The sequence below is a fragment of the Arachis stenosperma genome, chromosome 5 (genome assembly GCF_014773155.1).
Source record: "Arachis stenosperma cultivar V10309 chromosome 5, arast.V10309.gnm1.PFL2, whole genome shotgun sequence".
NCBI classification, from domain to species: domain Eukaryota; kingdom Viridiplantae; phylum Streptophyta; class Magnoliopsida; order Fabales; family Fabaceae; genus Arachis; species Arachis stenosperma.
In genome coordinates this window covers 7,380,997-7,404,523 of record NC_080381.1, presented here as the reverse complement: position 1 = coordinate 7,404,523, position 23,527 = coordinate 7,380,997, and the positions used below count along the sequence as shown (strand labels likewise).

Genomic DNA, 23,527 nt, shown 5'->3' with positions numbered 1-23,527 from the left:
GTTACGTGTACTTCATGAATGATTTAAATGATAATAGTATATAATGAACAAAACTATTTGTTTTCTTTATGAAACTTGAAGGAGCTTGAATTAACAATTAATTTGATGAATTAGTTGTCTTATTAAATAATTAAAAAATTATTGAACTAATGAAATAAGTTATGATTATTATTTGTTAATTGAATTGTAATCATTAATCCTTTTGATTTGCAAGATACGTACATGTTTATGTACAAATTAATTTTTACCACTTAAGTGGAATGATTTATTGGAAGATCTTTATGATATGTTTGATAAAAAACATGAAATTTAAAAATAGTCTAAAGAACTAGTCGGTATATTTTTTATTGATATTGTTATTTAGATCAATAAGTAGTTATGTGAATGATAACATTAAAAATTTTAAATTATGTGACAGTAAAAATTCTTTTAACCACCGGTGTTGAATTTTTTGATACTATCGTGTATATTATATTCTTTATCTACAAACGAGTTTATTTTATATATTATACTTTGAATATTTGATTAAAAAATGAAAATTTTATATATGCTAATAATTATTTTATATAATGGATATATAGGTCAATTCATAAAATTGTGCTTGAGTTTTGACTCAGATTTTTTTTGAAAAATATTATTAATTGTTATAATTAGTGGAAGCTATAGTATTGTTCATACACTGACCCAATACTAGGATTCAGGTCCAAATAGACTAAAAATGTCCAATTCAAAGATTGGTCTTCACTACCAACCGACTAGAAGAGGTCGGATTCAACACAAGCTTCACTCCAAAGAAGTCGGGTTCGAAGGATAGTTGGCAGATAACACTTAGTCAAATAAGTAACTGCTCATAAAACTTCTCAACCCACTTCCTGAAGTCATATCTCAATCTCTCTAAGATAAAGGGACGGTTATCCACCTTAAAAGGTATAACTACTCTAACAGTGGTTATTGGTTCACTACTATAAATACACTGACACCCCTCAGGTATTTAAGTTTCAATACTCTCTAAACCTGCTAAACTCTTTGCTGACTTAGGCATCAGAGTATCTTTGCAGGTACCATCTCCCATTCCTTCACACACACAAGTTGGATGGTGGCTCCCTGACGCAAACCAAGTTAGAGATTACCTCTTCCTAACGTTTGGACTAACCTTACAAGTCCAGTCCATTAATCTCAGGTTACCCACGTAACAAATATAAATATGCATTCTGTTTTGTGATCTTGAGCATAATCTTTCATTAAAAAAAATTGCATTATGTTCATTTAATTATATTTTTTATACTTATTCTCTTTATGCAATTAACAATTTTATTGCACAGAGAAAGTGGGCTCTCATTACATTATTATTGTACTAGTAATGTACAACTAAAATTTTTCATTAATATATTAGCACTAACAAGTGTTTGTTGCCTCTTAGACGTGAGGACTTAGGTCTATTACATTTGTGAAACATATTGCTATAGATTTTAAAAAGTTTTTTAAAGTCTTAGATTATTAGTGGGAGTTGTTAAGTTCATCAAATTATATTGGATTTGTGTAAGTTGGTCGATGGATTGATATCATGATATGCATGCTTATTTTTGGTTACGATATTATTTATATTTTTTTATATGTGTATTTTCTTGAAAAAACACTAGTATTTCATGAGAAACATGTAATTTCCTTATGAAAAATTGATTGTATCTTTTGACAACACAATGAGAATTAATGAATATACAATAGCATTAAGAGATCACTATGAATAATTATGTCATTATAATGCTATATTGTGTATGTACTACACTTAGTTGATTATTATTATTGCAAAACTATTGGTTATGTAGTTGTAGGGGAACTAGATGCTTTCTAGCTTAAAATTCGCCTCTGTTTTATAGTGAATTATTTTTAAGTTTGTAATTTATGGTCATAGTTATTTAATTCGAAAGTTATTTTTAAAATATTTTTTAATTAAATAAAACAGAATCAGTATTGTCTAAGTGGGATAATATTAGAATTTTCTGTGATAAATTTTTATTTATTGTTGTCTTTTGTTTTTTGTAAAAATAAGTTAAATGTTTAAACCTAGAATTTCTATAAGCCTATGAAGTGATTTAGTGTCTGAATGTCATTATGGACCTAATGATTAGTGTATATGATTAAATAAAATAATAGTTATTACGTAAGTAATCTGAGATAGGTGGATTGGGTTTGAAGGATTGACGCAAATTTTAGAGGAAGGTAGACTCTAACTTGTTAGTATTTGGGAGTCGTCGTTCGAGTTGTACGTTTTGAAGAATGATGAGTGGTACCTGTAAAGACACTCCGATACCTAAGTTAGCAAAGGGGTAAGTAGGTTTTTAGAATATTAAAACTTAGTTTTACCTGAGTGTGTCAGTGTATTTATAGTGGTGATCCAATAACCACCGTTAGAATAGTTTCACTTTTGAAGGTGGATAACCGTTCTTTTATTTTAGGGTTGTTGGGATATTACTTCTGAAAGTAGATGAGAGATTTTAGGGGCAGTTACTTATTTGAATAAGTGTTATCTGTCAGCTCATGTCGAGCTCGACTTCTTTAGAGGAGGAGTTTATGTCGAGTCTGACCTCTTTTGGAGAGGCCGAATAAGTAGTGAAGTCAATCTTTTGGATTGGACTTTCTTGACTTACTTGGACCTAGACCATAATATTAGATTAAGATATAAATAATAGTACAAGACCACTTGTGGTTTAAGTTTTTTATAGTTTAAATCTGATCACTATATAAATATATTATAAAAAAAATATAAATTTGTATTTATTTTTTTTTATGACTAACGAATTAATCATGGGACACTTCTAAAAGATTAGATATGATATGTGTTTTCAAATATCAAACCGTCAAACGTTTACTTAAACATTATATTCTAACCACTTAATTTACATAATAATCATAAACTAGAGAGGTACATATATAATTTTCTTTTATTAAGTATTCTAATTCTTGATATAATTCCAGCAAAATCTAACAAAATTGTCTTATTAGTACCTCATATTTCAATTATCTCGTTATTTTAACCAAATTAAAATAGTAATATTCTATATAATCTTGTCAGTTAAATACCTTTTGTGTGATATGAGACCGCGTTTGATTTGAGAGACATAGACACTGAGACATAGATACAGTGGTACATAATGACACATGTTTGTTGTTTGGTTTGGTGAGAGATTTTTGAAGGATAGGGAAGGACACGGATAAACACGGAGACATTAAATGTATGTACCTCCAATTTGGTGAGACACTAAGACACAATTTGTGAAATACTAATTTTTTACTCTTTTATCCTTATTGAAATTTTAAAATTTATCCTCTTATCTCTCCAAATCTTTCTTTTTTTCTCTTCCTCTTTTAGATTCTATAACTAAATTTATCTTTCTATTTTCTTCAAAAAAAATTATACATTTAATTTTTTATTTATTTAAATTTTGATTAATTTTTAATAAATTCTGAACTTTAGTTTTTATTTTTTTTAAAAAAATATATATTTAATATTTGAATGATAATTTAAAATGATATTAGAAGAAATAAAAAATATTAAAAGAAATAAAAATTTAATAGTGATGATATGCAGTATTTGAGATAATAAATATACAATAATAATAGTAAATAAAAGATAATTTAATCTTTTTAAAATATGTATATCCTATTTTTTATTTTTATTAAACACAATACATAAATATAAATATTTTATATTTATATTTTTAATATCTATATCTTTATATTTATGTCTTATCATATACATCGACTAAACGAACCTGAGTGACAGGGTTCTCGTGGCCATGTTAAAGATTCAAATGGAGATGAGATTATTTAATTAATCAACTGCAAATTGGTAGATTTAAACTTCTAATGTAATTTGACTACTTAGAATTAAATATCAATGGTAAATTGGTAATAACAAAGTACCGTACAGCAATTTTTGTTGACAACTAGGAGAGCAGTTTAATATTGACTACGTTTCAGAGCAGGTAACATAACCCCACAATCGGATTGAGTCAAGACTCAAGACTCAGACAACGAACACACGCCTCAAGCTAAATGGATCCGTTCACTTTCTTTCTTTAATCTTTTATGTTGCGGGCGTGCATAGGAAACCTAACACTCCATTTGATATCTTTCTAAAAAAAAAAAAAAACAAAAAGAAACAGAGATGTTAGGGAAAAAAAAAATTACAATGATAGAAAAAGATTTTATTTCAGAGATATATACATAAATTCTTTTGTTCACTCTAAAATAAAAGACACAATAATAGCAAAAAAAAGATTAAAAAAAATTAAGCACTATTTATTTTATTTTCTCTTTTTTTTTTTTTATCTATCTACCTGTGTTTGTTTTTCTCTTTGTGTCCCAGATTAATATCCAAATAGAACCTGAAATAATTGTTCAGCTATATCTTTTCTAACAAAGTAGAATAACTTCTTATGATTAATGTGGTATAAAAATCACATTAATTGAGGTTATATGACCTATTCCCCAGCTGACACCAACAACCTTCCTAGTTCTGTTGATTCACCAATCAAGTAGATAATCACAATACTTCTGCCAAATAGTAGTAAAGGGGAAATCGCAACTTTTAGTTACTCATTTTTTATGAAAAACTTTTAATTACTACGCAATTCTTTAACCAGCAATTTTTATATAATTTTTTAGTGTGATTGATGACTAACTTCTTAATAAAAAAATCAAATTATTGGGTACTATTAAAATATTTCACCGTTCTATTTTTTTATCCTCCAATCTTATTGAATATTAAAAGATAAAAAGCAATTAAAAACATAATTAAAGAAGGGAACAAGTGTACATAATTATAATTATAATTATTTAATATATTTATGTCACACCATCATATGAAGTATGAACAGAGTTGATAGAGCAAAACTTATCACCGACGAACCCTCCTCTTTCTCTCCCACCCTACAAGAACGATAGAGAAATCCGATGCCTGAATCTTACAAAATCTCACCGGATTACAACTCCGGGAACACCCTCTTTTCAAAATAAAGCGATCAAAATTAACGAAAAGAGAGAGAAGATTAATATCGAAAAATATTACAACTACGAGCTAGTGCGTGACCCTTTAACTGGATTCAGAAAAACGCGAATCTCAGAGAGAGCGAAAGCGAGAAAGACAGAGAGAGCCCTCAGATGAAAAGGTTGAGGACTTTCCGGTCTCCGCCGTGAGCGTAGTTATCTCCGAGTCCGCTCTCCAAGCACGCCATCGTCGTCACCGATTCCTCCGAATTCATCGACGGCGTTCCCGGCCGCCGAATTTCCTGCCGGCAACCGCTATGCACGGCACTCGGCGTCAGCCGAAGGTTAAGGTCCGCCGTCGTCATCATCAACTCCTCCGATCGCTTCCGCTTCCCGCCGGAACTATCTTTACCAGATCGGGAGCTCGTGAACCTTATGTTCGGACTCGGGTTCGGATCTCGGAGCTTCCGCGCGTCAGCGCACGTGACTTCCCCCTCGGAGCCGGCGTCAACAGCGACAGGAACAGGCGCGTCGAGACCGAGTAGCTCCGGCATAGGCCTGAGGGAGCCTCCTCGGAGCACCGTTTCAACGGCGGCCTGGCACACGTGCCAGTTTCCAGTCCACAGTAGTCCAACGGCACCGTTAACCGGGTTAACCGTTCGCCCACATGCTTCGAAAAGTAGAGACTGAAAAAGAGCTACACAGAATATCAACAATTAAAAACATGTTAAGAAAAAAAGGAAAAAGAAGGTTAAAAAAATTAGTTTATATTTTTTTTAATTTTTTTTACAAAAAATGGAAATGAGAATTACCGGGTCTTTGGGGCTCAGGGACATTGGAAATGAAGGACATGAGGCCGGCGCGACCAAAGAATTTGGCCACGAAGACGGTGGCGTGGCCTTGGGCCTCGGCGGTTTCGATCCACTGAAGGCATGGCCTTAAGATGCATGACTCGCTGCAACCCTTCCTAAGGACTCGGCACCCGTTGCAACTCATGCCTCTCTTATCAGTTATCACTAGTCACTTTTTAGTTAACCTAACTTACAGCTTTGTGTTAAGATAACACCTAGTTACGCAATTGCCCCTCACATGAACCACAATTACTAATACTAGCTAGAGGAAGAATAAGAAGAAGAAGAGGCGTGACGTAGAATGGAGGAGGTGGGGAATGGAAATTGAGGCGAGGGTGCAATTGGGGTATAAATAAACTTGAGGCGCAAGAGCGAGTGAGTGAGTGAGTAAGGTTGGGAATTAACCAGGGTTGAGTTAAAGAGGGTGAGTGGGGTGTATGTGTGTGGGAATTGGGAAGAAGAAGAGAGGATGAGATTCCAAAGACTTGGGCATGCGCGGCTCCGTGTTTCCGCGCATGGACGTTCCTCCACCGTTGGATTTCTTTGCGTTTTCTTTTAGCTTCGGATAATTGATAGGTGCCTTTCCCTTTCATCTGATGTGGAATCTTGTATGCTCTCTCTCACTTTTCCTATCCCCCATTTCTAACTATTTTTTATTTATTTGTCCTCTTTTCCTCTAATATGAAGCAACTCGTCACTGTATAATATTCTTTTCGGTTCACCATATTTTTGTTGTTGTTGGCCCGAAGTTAAACTCATGGTCCAAATACACACAACATAAGAATTTAAAAAAGTCCAACAGATTCGCACAGATTGTGCTCGCTATCCACATGGGCTATTCGACCCGACTTTAGATGATCATAGTTGGTCTGACTCGTTTTTTATCCGGCTTGCATGGTAAAAAAACCTCGTCAAATTACTACTATAGGCAGCTTTCCACTACTCCAACATGGAGTAATTTCCCAGCTATTGAAAGAGCAACTGCCACCATTACATGTGATAAGACACAGCAGTGATGATGAAGTCATTACCTACTTCTATAAATATCTTATTACATTTAGGTCATTTTCAATCTTATTTTTTTTTGTCTAAAATTTTTACTAACTTAAACATCAGAAACTCTTGCAGGTATTCCACCATCATTCACTCGAAGACATCAAAAAACGTCATCCTTCTGATAAATAAGTCAAAGCCTTCATGTAAAGCAGTTTGTACCGATAATACAAATCAAGAAATAAATCTGGCAGTAACAAGCTTACAAGTTTATATTTACCGATAATTAGCAATGGACGAAAAAATCTACCGTAAACAGTTATTGACGAGATTTATACTGCCAGATTTATTCCGCCTCTAAATCCAATAGTAAATAGGTTAACGGCCGATTTTTTTAATAAATCTTCCGGTAAATCTGACGATTTCCATCAACTTTCTTGTAGTGATAACTATGATACAATCCTAAAAATATTGATAGTGGACGCAATATATAATATGGCAAAAAAATAAATTTCATAATAATTTAATATAACAAAATCAAATTTAATAATACAATAGGGACAAATAAATATTATGACCATAAGTAATCTGTTTCTAGGGTTGTTGTCTTGCTATGCTCTACTAAGATTAGGAGATAGAAATCGTAATTGTGAGTTTTCTTTACTCTTGTGAGTGACTTTGGTTCAACAATGGTAGCATCTGCTACCTCTTAGGGGCATGACACACGTTCAATTAAAGAAGAAGAGAATGAGGTATTGAGGTTTGAAGATGAGGATGTTCAGGAGAGTATTGAGAAGTAATAGGAGTTATATTGGCGGATCGAAAATTTAGTGCTGGAACGTTAGAGATAGAGGCAGCTCTCTATGAAATATGGAAACAACCAGAAGGCTTTTGGGTGATGGACCATGAAAAAATTTATCCCAATTCTTTTTCAGCAGCAAAATGGATATGCTTAGGGTGGAAAAAAGAGGACCATGGTTATTTAAGAACTATATTCTGCATCTCAAATGTTGGAGAGAGAATAGTTCGATTGTTGAAAAAAAATTCTCTTGTGTTCCGATATGGATCCAGCTATGGAGTTTACCGGAAAAATATAAAAGTAAATGACTCGGCAGAAGAATTGGAGGATCGTTAGGCAAGTTATGGATACGAACTTATTTGTGATGAGGGGAAAGGAAGATCATATTATTAAGGTACTGGTACAACTTGACGTTAGCAAACCTTTGCGTAGAATTATGAAGATTTCAGGTTATAATAACTAGATTCTGGAAGTGAAGCTCAAATATGAGAAAATTGGTAATTTCGACCACTATTATAGAGGGATTGGACATGAAATTAGAGCTTGCAATGGTTATTTGGAGGATACGATGGTAGGAAAAATAGAAGAAGAAGGATGGAGAGCGTGGCTCAAAGTAGATCAATTTGGTCAGAGAGTTGAAGAAGACAAGGAGAATAACAAACTAAATCATAATTCTAGCACTGACACATGAGATTCTAGATACAAAAAACCAACTTCGGTGCGCCTCGTACGAGATTTTGCCAATCTCTTAGTATGATATGAGCTCGCAAGTTAGGGCAGAAGAAGAGAAAGTCCAAAGTGTGAATAAGGCGCTACTACTAAGTGATTCGGAGAAAGCAAAATTTGAATCTAGAAGAGTTTTTGAGGAAATAAGAAAAAAAAAGGGAAGAAACATATCAGTCTTATCATAATAAATCATTTAGTTCCTTTATAATTAGGGTGTGTGAAGGAATAAGGGGAGTTTTAAAGAAGAAGAAGCTATAATAGGTGCTAAAAGAATTACTATAAAGGTGAAAGAAAATTCAACAACTAAGAAGCAGTGTTTAGAGGATGGTAAGACAGCTACAATGAGGGAGGGTACCACCCAAAATTGGACACCCAAGGAGGTATGAAGATGCTGTCGTGGAACTGTCGAAATTTAAAAAAATTCCTGACAGTTCACAACATACTAGGAATTAATAAATCTCATTCCCCTAAAATGCTATTCTTGTGCGAAAGTAAAAATAGCACCTTGAATGTGGAGGGAGTTCTAAGGAGAGTATAATTTAAACCAGTCTACACAGTGGATCCTATTGGTCAGTCTAAAAGTTTAGTATTAGCATTATAGGAGGGAGTAAGTATTCAAGTTTTAAACCGGAAAAATTTTCTGATTCACTTTGAATTAGAGATTCATTAAATTAACTTGAGGTGGGAGGTTCTGGCAGTCTATTTGCACATGGATGAAACTATTAGGGAAGAACAATACTCAAAGTTTTTACAATTGATTGAGAATGGTGGAGAGCAGATTATAATTATGGGAGACTTTAACGCTATTAAAGTTCATCATGAGAAGGAAGGGGACAAACCTAAATCATTATCATCTATTTGAAGTTTTAATAACTTATTAATGCAGGAGGGGTGATGGACTTGGGTTATGAAGGTGATAAGTTCACATGGTCGAATAAGCAATTTAGTGGCAATTTTATCAAAGAACGGTTGAATTTCCAAATAGAGTGTTAGTGTCAATGTGATGGAGGGCAAAATTTTCAAATGGCTATGTTATGCACCTAGATGAAATGGGTTCGGATCACAAACCACTCCTTATTAATTCAAATAGGGAGATGAGGAGAATGAAGAGATGGTGAAATTAATTAAGCATACTTGGGTGCTAAGCATTAGGAGTTTAGCTATGTTTAGATTGGCTGTGAAGCTCAAGATAATTAGACACTGCATAGTGGAGTGGCAACAAAATTCGTCTTTTAATTGCTAAAAGAAAATTCAAGAAATTAGAAAAAGAATAGTAGGGGAGACAATTAAGGGCAATCAAGCAAATGGAGCAGCTATCAGGATATGGGAGGCTGAATTAGAAGATGTACTTGAACTAGAAGAAAGATATTGAAAGAAAAAATCTCAAGTCTAGGCTGAAATGGGGAGATCGCAATACAAAATTTTTTCACTCCAAATTTCAAACTAGAAGTAGAAGAAATAAGGCACAAGAGTTAGAAGATGTAGAAAGGAATGTAGCCACTAGCATTAAAGGCATTGCATCAACAACCTAATAGTACTTTGAAGAGCTTTACATCTAGTAACCCAAGAGATCTAACAACAAAAATTAAGGGTATTCCAACAAAAATCAACACCACCAACCGTGCATTAACCAGACAAATCACAAAAAAGAAGTGAAAACAGTTGTTTTTTTCTATCAATGTCTTTTCGGTTCCGGGTGAAAATAGATTCATTGTTAAATTCTTTCAATTTTTTCTGGAAAACGATTAAAGTAGATGTTTTTCAGGTAGCTAGAAATTTTTTTTTGGGAAATAAAATTCTGAAATCATTTAATACACTCATATTTGCCTTATTCCAAAAGTTTTGAATGCAAAATTCATGAAACAAATTTGACCTATAAGTTTGAGTAGTGTTTTTATAAAGTCTTATCAAAGATGATGGTGCACATACTTCATTTTGTGATGAATAGACGCATAAGTGACACACAGAGTGCTTTTATTAAAGGGCAGTTGATTAGTGATAATGTTTTAATTGCTCAAGAATTTATGTATTTTTTTGAAGAATAAGAGATGTAGTGATTATGAATTAGCTCTGAAACTAGACATGAGTAAAGCGTATGACAGGGTGGAATGGAGTTTCGTTTTGGAGGTTATGTGTAACACCCTAACTTTTAGCACCTCGTGATCTTACTAAAAGCTCAGACGTTACTTACCTTTAAACCTTTTTATTTTATACCATATTTATTTAATATTGAGTCTTCGCGACTACCAACCGAAGTTTTATTTCAGAAAACGATGAGTCCGTGCTTTAAACTATTTAATCACAAAAATATATATATTCACATAGTATTAAATACATACTTATTTCAAGATTCTCAAAAACAAATCCTACCCCCCTAAAAACTAAAAACAATAAACGACGAGGAAAAAGTAAATTCTAACAACTCAACTCGTGAGCATAATTTTCTATGCTCCTGTAGCTCTGCACTAAACCTGCACCTGTAGCTGAAAGGGGTGAAAATAAGGGATAAGAACTGGAGAGTTCTTAGTAGGGTCAGGATGTATAGTTAAACTCATTTTATTACTATAGCCAACAGCAACAGACAATAGAATACATTTAGACTTAACAAACAAAGGACACAGAAATCAAGCAATCATATATCACACCCATAATCACAAGAAACACACTCACAAACAAATATTCGCAAACAGGTATGATGCATGTCTATCCCTAGTGCAGGTAATAAGCTCATTTGTCGGTTTTGACCCGCACCCGACACAATCCAACGCGCAAGTCGGATAAGGCATTCCAGCGACATAACCTCTGCAAGTTTCTACTTCTTGCAGGCGCTGATTTTTCAGTTGAAATATGTCGAATATTACCTCTGCAAGTACTTGCAGGCGCTGATTCTCTAATTGAAGCATGTGACCCATGTTCCTGGAACCCATTCCACATTTACGGGCATCCTCGCACAGTCATTCACATACAAAGCACACAGCTTACATTTTCATATCGGCACTATAACTATTTACCTTCCATCACCCTCTCATGACTTTTCAATCATTCTCATATCCTGTGGCAGATAGTCTTTTAAAACTTTTTCTTTATCTTTATTCTCTGCTCTCCTGTGGCTAAGATCCCTTTAGTTAATACATTCTTTTCTTTTCTGTGCTTTGCTCTCCTGTGGTAGAGGTTCTTTTAGTTTCTTTCATTCTTTTAATTCTTTTATTCTCTGTTATTTATTAAATTATACTTCGACTTAACTTAGCAACGTTTGTCTAAGTTTGGCTTCCAGTGTCATAACCTCTATAAGCAACTTCTGTCTTATAGGTGTGACTCTCTTGAGCCGATGTATGCAAACATAACCTCTGTAAGCAACCTCGGTCTTACAGGTGAGGCTCTCTCTAGCCAATGTATATATTGATAACCTTTGTAAGCAACCTCTGTCTTATAGGTGCGACCATCTTCTGGATTGGCTGATGTATATCAGAAAAGCAGATCTCGGTGAACTCACCACTATATCTCTGCTTATCTCCTTTTCTTTTCGTTCTTTTTTTCTTTTCTTTCTTATCATTCTACAATATAAGTTATCTTCGCACCATTCCCTCTCCTTTTCCTAAGTGTCTTATGGAAAGAGAATCAAAGATTCTTAAGTTAGATTTATCTTTCTAAATCTTTTAGGACAGTTTTCTGCTTATTCTTTTAGTATATCATAAATAAAATAAAATCTTTTTCTAGATAATATTCTTAATAAAATAATAACAATAATGTAAATAAGATAACTTAAATGGCAACTAAATAATATTTATATCTTTTCTTAAAAACTTAGCTTCATAAAGTTTTTATTCTTAAACTCTTATTATCTACGTTTTAAACTTCAAATTTTAAATATTTCGTTTATAACCCAACATTTTTATAAAATTATATTTGAAACTTATATTATCTCAATATTTATAAAAGTAACCCTAATTTTTTACAAAATATCCATTTTACCCCTGTACTTTATTTATCACCCAAAAGCCAAAATATCCGAAAACTTGTATAATTATAAAATTTACCTTGATTTTTATATACAAATACACTGTTACCCTTTAAAAATAAATTTTAATTACTAATCTCTCTCTTATATCAAAACCGAAACCCTTAGTCTTTTTCTTTCAAAATATTACTTGTATTTTAATCCATTTTTGAGTTTTTCAGTTACCGATTTGCCGTAACTTTTAATTTAATCTCTCGGCCAAAAAAGCTCACCAATTTTTACTCGATCCTCAATGATATTCCAACCCAAAAATCTCTAAAACAGTTCAGTCCCTACTGGTTTCATCACAGATAAGTCATGAACTTCACAAATACATCAATATATTGCAAAAATTCAACATAAACTCAATCGATAATCAATCACAACATTAAATCACTTATTCAACACATATTTACTCATTGAGAATTTGCTGAAATCCTACCTCCGTATGAAATCTAAATACTTGAAACTCTGGAAAAGCTTTTTGATCGAGCTGCCGAAGAAAAAAAGTCAGAAATTATCTGTATCTCATAAAATTCTAATTAACTGAACTCAAGGAGAAGGGGAGTTACGTCACTATCAATTTCTATCGAACAAAAATTCACGCCAACGTGTAGGAGAAGAGAATACAAACATTTTTATTGGATTAGATTTTTTATTGAAATACGAATCTTAAGGAATCGAAGCCGGAAGATCAATGAAACTACGGTTGTCTCTCTTTCTCTCTCGATCACTTCTCTTTTTTTTCTTCTTTCTCACCGTGCATGCAATGAATTCAAATGAAGCTAGATGATGATGATTAGTATAATAGAAAATTAGTAGGTGTCTTGCTTCAATGGGATCCACAGTTATATATGTACATATGTATACATATTAGCCACACTCCTTATTTCTTCTTTTTCCTTTCTCAATGGTTCGGTGGTATTGAATGAATAATAATTGATAGAAACAAGAGACTGAGAGAATAATATGAAAAGTGTATTATTGAGTTGTGATCAAAGGTACAATATACAAGGGGTATTTATAGGTGCTAAATGAATCAGAGTAATAAAGACATAGAATCCTATAATTAATATACAGATATACTATATAAATATAGACGATACTAATTGGTCTAAATTGATGCTAATGAGTCTCTAACATCCCCCTCAAACTCAAGTGGGAGCTAAGGAGACCAACTTGAGTTTGGATAACAAAGTCCGGAAACGAGTCGGGTGATGAGCCTTCGTGAAGATATCAGCAGTCTGATCTAGTGTTCCAACAGCAATGAGACGAATAGCATCAATAAGGATACGTTGCCGAACAAAGTGACAATCGATCTCAATGTGTTTGGTGCGTTCATGAAAAACATCATTATGGGCGATCTGAATAGCACTGCGGTTATCACAAAAAATATCAGTAGGGGATGACTGAGGAGCACCCAGATCCGCGAGAAGCCAACGAACCGAGATAACTTCAGCAGTGGTATCAGCGAGGGCACGGTACTCAGCTTCTGTGCTTGAGCGAGCAGTAAACGTTTGCTTCTTAGCACGCCAAGAGATGAGAGCGTCGCCAAGAAACAAACAGTAACCAGTAGTGGAACGACGATCAGTGGGATCACTGGCCCAATCAGCATCGGAGTAAGCCTGAAAAGACAAAGAGGAATGGGCCGAAAAATAAAGGCCATGAAATAGAGTGCCTTTGATGTAGCGAAGAATGCGAAGAACTGCCGCATAGTGAGTAGTACGAGGAGCTGACAAGAACTGGCTAAGTACATGAACTGGATAGGCGATGTCTGGTCGGGTGACAGTCAAGTAGACGAGACCGCCAACTAACTGTCGATAGAGAGTCGGATTATCCAAAACAGTGCCATCCATCGAGGTAAATCGAACATTAGGCTCAAGAGAAGTAGACTCAGTGCGACTATCTGTAATCCCAGCGCGAGCAAGAAGATCTGAAGCATACTTAGTGACAAACCCCAATTTGAGGGTTTGTCTTGTATTGAATTTAGAGTATTTTGATAACCTTTTGTCACATTTAGCCTAGGAATTAGCATGGTTTTGTTATCTCTCCCATATTTGTGCTTAAGTGTAAGAACATGCTTTTTAGGCCTTATTTTGATGAATTCTAGTTTCTCTTTGATTCCATAAGATGCCTTGATGTGTTTGCTAGTAATCTCAGGTTGAAATAGGCTAGGCATGGATCAAAGGAAGCAAGGAAGAAAGCATGCAAGTGGAGAGAAGCACAAAAAGCCAAAGAATTGATCTCGGCCAAGCACGCGCACGCGCACAAGGCGCTCGCGCGCACATTGCGATAAAGGACAAGGACGCGCACGCGTACCGTGCGCGCACGCGTCGTAGTCCGCACGTGATTCTTTTATTACAACACGTGCCTGGCGATTTTGGAAGGTTTCAGCAACCAACTTTGGTGCCAAAATGCATATAAGAGCCAAGGATTGAAGGGGATTAACACTTCACTTGACACATTCACTCCCATAGACTAATTGTAGATCATTAGATAGATATTTTGTAGTTAGTTACATTTGTAGAGAGAGAAACTCCAACTTCTCTCTAGGATTCATCTTCATTTTCTCAATTCTCAACCATTCCTTGGTGAGATCTATTGCCACTCTCATTTACTTTGTTCATGTTGTAGATCCTCATCTCTAATCTCAATTAGTGTTTGTAATTGTTCAATTCTTGTAGATCTTAGGTTTAACTTTGTTGTTTTGGATTCTATTGATTCATAAAAGATCTCATTTTCATTGATGTTCATTGTTAATTGTTGTTAATCTCTTGTGTTGAATTGACTTAGTTCTAAATCTCTTCTCAATTTTACTATGTCTTTCATTCTTGCTCTCCAAGTGTTTGAGAAAATGCCAACTTTAGATATGGAGTAGTATTACCTCACTTGGCCTAGTGGTTGAGTCATTGGAGACACTTGAATAATGGATGTCAATTGTTGATTGCTAATTGAGGATTGCTAATTGACTTAGAGTGCACTAAAGCTAGACTTCCCTAGGGAAAGACTAGGACTTGTGACTTGAGTTAATTACTTTTACTTGACTTTCCTCTATAATTAGGGTTAACTAAGTGAAGCAACACTCCTTTGTTATCACAATTGAAGGAAGCTATAGTGATGGGACTTCCAATGTTCAACCTTGGCCAAGGCTTTTAATATTGATTGATTGTTGTTTTCCTTTATTCACACTTCTATGCCACACTCTTCAAACCACAAAAAGACCACTTAACCAATGACATGCATCCTTGTAGCATTCCTAGGAAAGAACGACTCGGGACTAATACTCTCGGTTATAGATTGTAGATTTGTTTGATAAATGGATTTTGCGTCGGTTTAGACTATACTACGATTGATTACTTGATAATTTCTATACCGGCAAAAATTCATTCGTCAAAATGGCGCCGTTGCCGGGGAATGCGCATGAGTACCATGTTTTTGGTTAATGTAAATATGTGAATATTGTGAATATGTTTGTCTTTTGTTTGTTTGTTAGTTTTTGTTAGTTTTAGATCTCTATTGGTTTTGTTTCTAATTGCCACTATGAATTCTCATCCTTGTGGTTTTGGATATAACTATGACTATTTTGTAGGCGATGAAAACTTGAATGATGGCTCACATTATGGGGGAGATGAACTCTTAGGAGGGGAGCCATATCCATATGAGCAATCATCATGGCAACCTTCCCCCTCAAGTTACTACGATGGTAATCCTTCCTATAATGCATATCATTCCTATGGATATGATGATTCTTATCATGGTTATACCACTCAACTACCACCATTCTATGCACCATATTCTCAACCCACATCTTATTTCCACCAAGTGCCCACATATGATCCAAATCTATATTCCCCCTATGCATACCCTTGTGACGATTATGAACAAGCAACACTTGAATCACCACCACTCCAACATTTTTATCCTCCAACCCAAGTTGCCATGGATGATACACTTGGCATTATTCTTCAAGAGCAAGAAGAACTCCAACCCGCCTTCACTAGTTTTACCTCCACCCTCCAAGAATTTACGTCCCGTATAATTCCACCCTCTACCAATGACCAAAATAACTTCCCACCTCAAAGCTTTGATGAATCTTCTTTCCAACCATATTATGACTTCTCCTCTCCGCCACAAACCTCCATGGAAGCATATCAATGTCCATTAATCCAAGAGCAATATGATCCTACTTATGTTAGTAAAGCGGAACAAAAATTAAGGGATCGCTTCAAGGAAGAAATGGACCGACTTCAAGCAACCATCCGTCAAAAGATAGATTCTTGGGATTCATATCACAACCGAAATGAGTTCACGGACGATTGTAAGAAAGCAACCAAAGAGGGAGGTATGAGAGAGACTTTAGAGTCTCAAGTTGAGCACAAGGAAATGGAGTGTATGTTGCAACAAGCGGAGGAAATGAAGATTGTTGAAGATAAAGAAGTGGAAGAAGACCTAGAGGAGGTTGAACAAGAAGGAAGTTCCATCAACGAAAATAACTCCACATCAAGTGACAATGGTGATCTTGTTGAAGCTTCCCCCTTCGAATGTGAAACCAATGTTGAGGAGGGTGCGCAACCTCCAACACATAACTTGATCAATGATAAAGGTTTGAAGGAAGTTAGCAAGCAAGAAGAATTTAAAAAGAGTTATCAAAAGATGGAAATCATCATGGAGGAGCCAAAGGAAGTGGAACCTACAATGTCAAGACCATTAGATATCTTCCTTGCTAAGTCACCGTCCCAATTACAAATTGAGTGGGTAATCATCTCATCCTTTAATTTTCTTGGCCCATATCAATATGCGTTGTTAGAAACGGACGGTCAACTTAGAACCCTTTGCGGGCTAGAGAGTAAGAACGGATTAGATGTCGGTGGACAAATTGAATCGAGGTGCATAAAGGATGGAATATCAAACTTTGAATCTCAAAGGTGGAGTGAAGCCAAATTTAAGGGGATTAGGATGATGAGTATGAGTTACAAGGAGAATTCAATAAGTTTGTTACCCTATTGGAAGTATGAAGATCAAGAAGAAAAGGAGTTAACAAATAAAGTATGGGACCCCGGAACATACATAGACCAATATCAACTTAAGGGCCTCGTTACTTGCTTAGGCCCCCTTGAAGGCCTTGTACGTTTAAATTGGGACCCCGGAGGCTATTGGAAGAGCAAACATTGGTGGGGATTCGAAGAAGAGTTCAAGCATAAGCCACCATAGCAAGGACTCCATCAAAATGTCCAACTTAAGGACTTTAACTAAAAGTGCTAGGTGGGAGACACCCCACCATGGTAAACTCTTTCCACACTCTTTTAATTTGGTTTAATAAGTGATTTGAGTTACCATTGTAGATAGTTTTTCACTTCATAATTAGCTTGTTTGTATACATTAGTAGCTAGAATATTGACATGTATGTTGTGATTAGTAAAAATAGAATAAATCTCAAAACCAACTTGCATTTTAGAAAGTGTGTGATTTTGACTAAATAAGGAGTTGTAGGCACCATGGGGAGCCTTTGGGCAATTAGAGTTTTTAGGCATTTCAAAAAAAAAAAAAAAAAAAAAAACGGGGGGTGGACGCGAGTGCACCATGTACGCGCACGCGTCCCTGTGTGGATGCACCATGAGCCACACTCCCGAGAGTTGGGCCTCCCTTGGACAAACATCATGCCTTGAGCCCAACGCAATACACGCGGACGCGCACAACATGCGTGCGCGCCATCCTTAAGCACATGGACGTTTACGCGGACGCGCACCTGCCGCGTCCGCGCCGTTTACTGCTGCATCGATTGAGCCAATCCACAGAGAGTTGAGCCAGTTTTGGGCCAACCTTAAGCCCCTGGCCCAACCTGCTTCGCGCGGACGCGTACATGCCGCGTGCGTGCCGATCTGATTTCGCGACTTCCAGGCCATTGTCCAGAGAGTTAGGCCTGCGTTGGGCCAACTCTAAGCCCCTAGCCCAACTCCATGCACGCGTGCGCACACTATACGCGCACGCGTCCCTTCCCATTTTGCTCACATACGCTCAGGCGCACTGTACGCGCACGCGTAGACCTCAAGTTTTCTCAATCGACGCGGACGCGCAAGGTGCGCGCTCGCGCCGATTCAAAAAAATGGGAATCCTAAGACGCGAAGAGCGTTGCGCCGCAGCGCACTCCCTTCTTCTCCCTCCCCATTTTCTTTTTCTTCTTCCTCCCTCCATAATCACCGCTGCTCAGCCAGTACCACCGCCACAGCCAGAGCCTACCGGTGTACCTATCCCGGATCCTCAGGATTAGCATCGAGGACGATGCTTGATCTTAAGTGTGGGGAGGTAGCCGGTGGCATCATTAGATACCGGTGAACATTTTAGCCACTTTTCTAGCTATCTCACTTTGCACACCTTTTGTGTATATTCGATGTATTTTGAGTTTATTTTAGATACTTTTACTGCTTGATACTTTTACTGCTTATTTTGGATTTATTTTGGATTTTAGATACTTTGATGCTTATGGATATCCTTGGATGTTTTAGATGATAGATTTCATACTTTTAGTTGGATTTTTCTTTATACATTTTTTGCATACCTTTCTTTTTAGTTTGTGGTTGTGATTAGAAATCATACTTTGAATTGCAAATACTTAGTCACCCGTTTTTACATAAGAAATTGGTTTTAAGTGAAAAAGAAAAGGGTGAACTAAGAAAATTTTTGAACTTTTCAATCACAACAATGCTTAGTCAAACATTGAGATTTTTCAAGAAGTTTAAATATAGGGCATTAACCCAATTGATTGAAAGTGAATTTTTGAAAACTTGCTTGAATTTCATACCTTGTGAAGCATGTATTGAACTGAGAACACAAGCTTGTGAGACTTGAGCCTATTGATGTGGTTACATTTTATGACCACTTATTTTCCATTCTTGTGTGAAATTGCTCTCTTTCTATGATTGTGATCCTGGATTTGCTTGATTCTATATGTCCATTTATTTCTTGTATTTATGCATTTATATGAGTGAGTCCATTACTTCATTAGCCACTTATCCAAATAGCCAACCTTTACTCTCCATTGTTAGCCAATTTTGAGCCTATGCTTAACCAACTCATTCTCAATTTAGCACATTACAAGCTCAAGGCGAAAAACCAATAAAAGTCCTTGTTTGGATCTTTGATTAGCCTAGGCTAGTGAGAGTGTTTATTATTCAAAGTTGGTGAGGCTTGGGAACATTGGATGGGATAAGAGGGGTAGTATACTTTCATGTTTAGGAATTGGGCACATACTCATGTATTGATTAAATGAATAGACCTTGTGCATTGATGTTCTTGTATATAGTTTGACAAAAGAAAAAGAAATGAAAAAAAATGATGACAAGAAAAGGAAATAAAAGTGAAAAAGAAAAAAATTGTATATGGAAAAAAAAAAGAAAAAAAAAAGAGAAAGAAAATATTATAAAGGGGACAAATTGCCCCAAAGTGAAGTCAATAAAAAGGAATCAATGCATAGGTGTTATGAATCAAATAAGAATGCATGAATATGTAAGAAAAAGTGAAGAATGGGTAGTTAGGATAGCTTGCATTTGTATAGGTCATTAAATAGGTTAGGTGGGAAAGTCTATGCTAATCAAAGATTCAAATCCTAGTCCACTTAACCATAAATGATCCTACCTTGACCCTAACCCCATTACAACCTAAATGAAAGACCTCATGATGAATGTATGCATGCATTGAATAAATGTTGATTGTTAGAAGAAAATCAAATTTTGGAAAACATGATTAGAAGAGAATTGAGTGAATTAACCCTTAAACACTTAAGTGAATAGAGCGGATACACATCCGGTGAGGGTTCAAAAGTTCAATCACATGTATTCACCCATATTATATATATTCTTGCAAGTTTGAACTCTTTTTGATAATTCAATACAATTGTGGTTTGGACTTAGTTCCTATATGCCTAGCTCTTGTGCTCACACATGCTCTCTTGGGAATTGATTTGTTTGAACTAAGCATTTTCAATTGCTTTAGGTAGTTACATTTAGATAGGACTCATATAGTTTAATTGCATTCAATAAATGTCATACCCCTTAGTTCCTTCTTATTTTAGCATGAGGACATGCTTGGTTTAAGTGTGGGGAGGTTGACAAACCCCATTTGTAGGGTTTATCTTGTATTGATTTTAGGGGATTTTATAACCTTTTACCCACATTTATCCATTGAAATAGCATGGTTTTATAACTTCTCCTTTAATTGTGCTTAAGAGTGAAAACATGCTTTTTAGGTCTTAAAATAGCTAAATCTAATTCTCCTTGATTCTATTAGATGCCTTGATATGTTTGTTAAGTGATTTAAGGTTTAGGAGGCAAAGATTGGATCAAGGGAATGAAGAAAGAAGCATGAAAAGTTGGAGAACTCATGAAGAAATGAAAGAACCGGAAAGCTGTCAAGCCGACCTCTTCGCACTTAAACGACCATAACTTGAGCTACAGAGGTCCAAATGATGCGGTTCCAGTTGGGTTAGAAAGCTAACATCCGGGGCTTCGAAACGATATAAGATTTGCCATAGTTGCATCGCGCATAGGGGCGCGCACGCGCACGGTACGCGGACGCGCCGATGGTGGCACATGACCCACTTAATGCAACATGTGGCCAACAATTTTAGAAGCCTTGTGGGCCCAATCCAACTCATTTCTGATGCTATTTAAGCCAAGGATTGAAGAGGGATGAGGCATCTAGTTACCATTAGTTTAGTTTAGTAGTTAGAGTTAGTTTCTAGAGAGAGAAGCTCTCACTTCTCTCTAGAATTAGGATTAGGATTAGGTTTAGTTCTTAGATCTAGATTTTAATCTTTGCTTTCTTCTACTTCTACATCTCAATTCCTTGTAGTTACATTCATCTTCTTCTATTCTTTTGTTGTAATTTCCTTTATGTTGTTCTTACATTTTGTTGTAGATCTACTTTTGTTCCTTCCATTTTCTTTCAATTCAATAAGAGGTAATTCATAATAATTGTTCTTCTTTGCTTTTCCCTTATTAATCTCTTGCCTTTGTAGTTAGATCTCTCTTTAATTCTTGCAATTTATGTTGTTTACTTTTATTGCACTCTATGTGTTTGTTGAAATGCCTCTTCTAGATATAGTGTAGATTTTGTTTCTCTTGGCCTAGGTAGAGTAATAGTGACACTTGAGTTATCTAATTCCTTGTTGATTGATAATTGGAGAGATTGCTAATTGGTTTGGAGTGCACTAAAGCTAGTCTTTCCTTGGGAGTCGGCTAGGACTTGTGGCTCAAGTCAATTCATCCACTTGACTTTCCTTTCTTTAGTAAGGGTTAACTAAGTGGTAGCAATGAACAATTCTCATCACAATTGAGAAGGATAACTAGGATAGAACTTCTAATTTTCATACCTTGCCAAGAGCCTTTTATAGTTGTTAGTTTACTTTCTTGCCATTTATCTTTCATGCTTCATATCAAAACCCCAAAATAACTCACAACCAATAACAAGATACTCTATTGTAATTCCTAGGGAGAACGACCCGAGGTTTGAATACTTCGGTTTATAAATTTTAGGGGTTTGTTTTAGTGACAAACAACTTTTTGTATGAAAGGATTAGTGATTGGTTTAGAAACTATACTTGCAACGAGAATTCATTTGTGAATTTCTAAACTATCAAAAATCCAATCGTCAAAATGGCGCCGTTGCCGGGGAGGATAATGGTGTTGTGTTATTGGTTGTTGTACATATGTGAATAGTGTAAATAGTTTGTCTTTTACTTGTTTACTAGATTTTGTTAGTTTTATTTTGTTTTTCCATAATGAATTCTCACTTTGGCTATGAGTTTGGCTCTAATTGTGTTGTAGGAAATGTGCACCTCAATGATGACACTCATTATGGATGGAACCAACAAAGATGGGAGGAGCCTCAAGGAATTGATCACTCCTATTGGCAACAACCTCCGGATACCTATAGGTATAATTTCCATCCTAATGCATGTCAATTTAACGGCTATGATGACTCTTTTTGTGACACTCAACAACCACCATCATATGCCTATGAATCTCATCCTCAACATGAACCTCAACCATTCTCACAAGCCTTTCCATACCAAGCACCTTCCTATGATCCATACCCATCATACAACCAATCATCCATACCATACTTTTATGACCATTATGAGCAAGAACCTTTAGAACCACCACAACCCTATCAAGATCACTACCAAGAACCACCTCAATACACACAATCTCCACAACCTTACCAAGAAGAAACACCTTCCTATTATGAACCCTCTCTCCAAAATGATGAACCTTTCTACCCACCGCAAGCCCCAATAGACGATTCTCTCACTTTGTTACTTCAAGGACAAGAGGCCATGAAGCGGGATACACTTGAGTTCGTGACCAACTTGACCAAGGTAGTGTCCACCTTAGCCTACCAATGCTTGAACACTCAAGGTACTTCCGTGACCCCATGTGCAAAGTCAAAAGAAGAGCAAAGCATGAAGGAGAAATTGGAAAGTTCGGTGGAAAAGGAGGAGTCGAATTTTGTGTTGGAACAATTGGAGAAGCCTATGATCATTGAAGAAAAGGAAGAGGTGGTTGAAGATTTAGGAGATGTCGAAAGTCCATGGGAATGTAACATCATGAAGCACTCTTCCAAGAAGCTTGATATTGATGTTGAGGAGGGTGCGCAACCTCCAAGGCATACCATCATTGGAGACTTGGAAGAAGCTTATCAAGAGATGGATTCAATCATGGATGAATTTCTCTCTACAATGGAATCCTCTCCCATTGGACATGGAGTTGAAATTATAGAAGAGTGTGCACAACCCCCCATACCCTTGGTGAACAATGAAGAAGAGAGTGAATCAAAAGAGAGCTACCAAGAGGAAAACGGCATGGTGTATATTGAAATTGAAGAATATGAAGAGGTTGATCAAGAGATGGATTCATTCATCAATGAATTCCTATCCAAAATTGAATCACCTCCCATTGGGCAAGATGAAGTTCTTGAAGATAACACCAAGCCACGTGATAAAAGGGGAAAGGTTGAAATTGAAGAAGCTTGTGAAGAGGTGGAAACAACTAAAGAAGAGCACAAGGAAGTAGACCTTGCACTGTCTAAGTGTGGGGAGGTCTCCCTCCCCAAGTCACCATCCAACACAACATTCAAGTGGGTAAAATTCTTATCCCTAAGCTTTACTTTCTCACT

The 23,527-nt window shown here is 35.9% G+C and overlaps 1 protein-coding gene across 1 annotated transcript; it reads right to left on the bottom strand.

Moving 5' to 3' along the window:
- Positions 1-4,799: 4,799 nt before the first annotated feature.
- On the bottom strand, positions 4,800-6,174 carry LOC130982548 (LOB domain-containing protein 37-like). The gene is made up of 2 exons (XM_057906586.1): positions 5,802-6,174; positions 4,800-5,686 (listed from the first exon to the last, which is right to left on the bottom strand). Exons 1-2 carry the CDS (start codon positions 5,983-5,985, stop codon positions 5,160-5,162), a joined length of 711 nt encoding a protein of 236 aa, XP_057762569.1. The 5' UTR covers positions 5,986-6,174; the 3' UTR covers positions 4,800-5,159.
- Between the last annotated feature and the right edge of the window lie 17,353 nt (positions 6,175-23,527).

Bases quoted from the DNA above. Each gene is read 5' to 3' on its own strand.
- LOC130982548 (XM_057906586.1), bottom strand. From the start codon at position 5,985: ATGAGTTGCAACGGGTGCCGAGTCCTTAGGAAGGGTTGCAGCGAGTCA. The intron at 5,687-5,801 runs GTAATTCTCATT...TATTCTGTGTAG, and splicing joins CCCTGAGCCCCAAAGACCCG to CTCTTTTTCAGTCTCTACTT.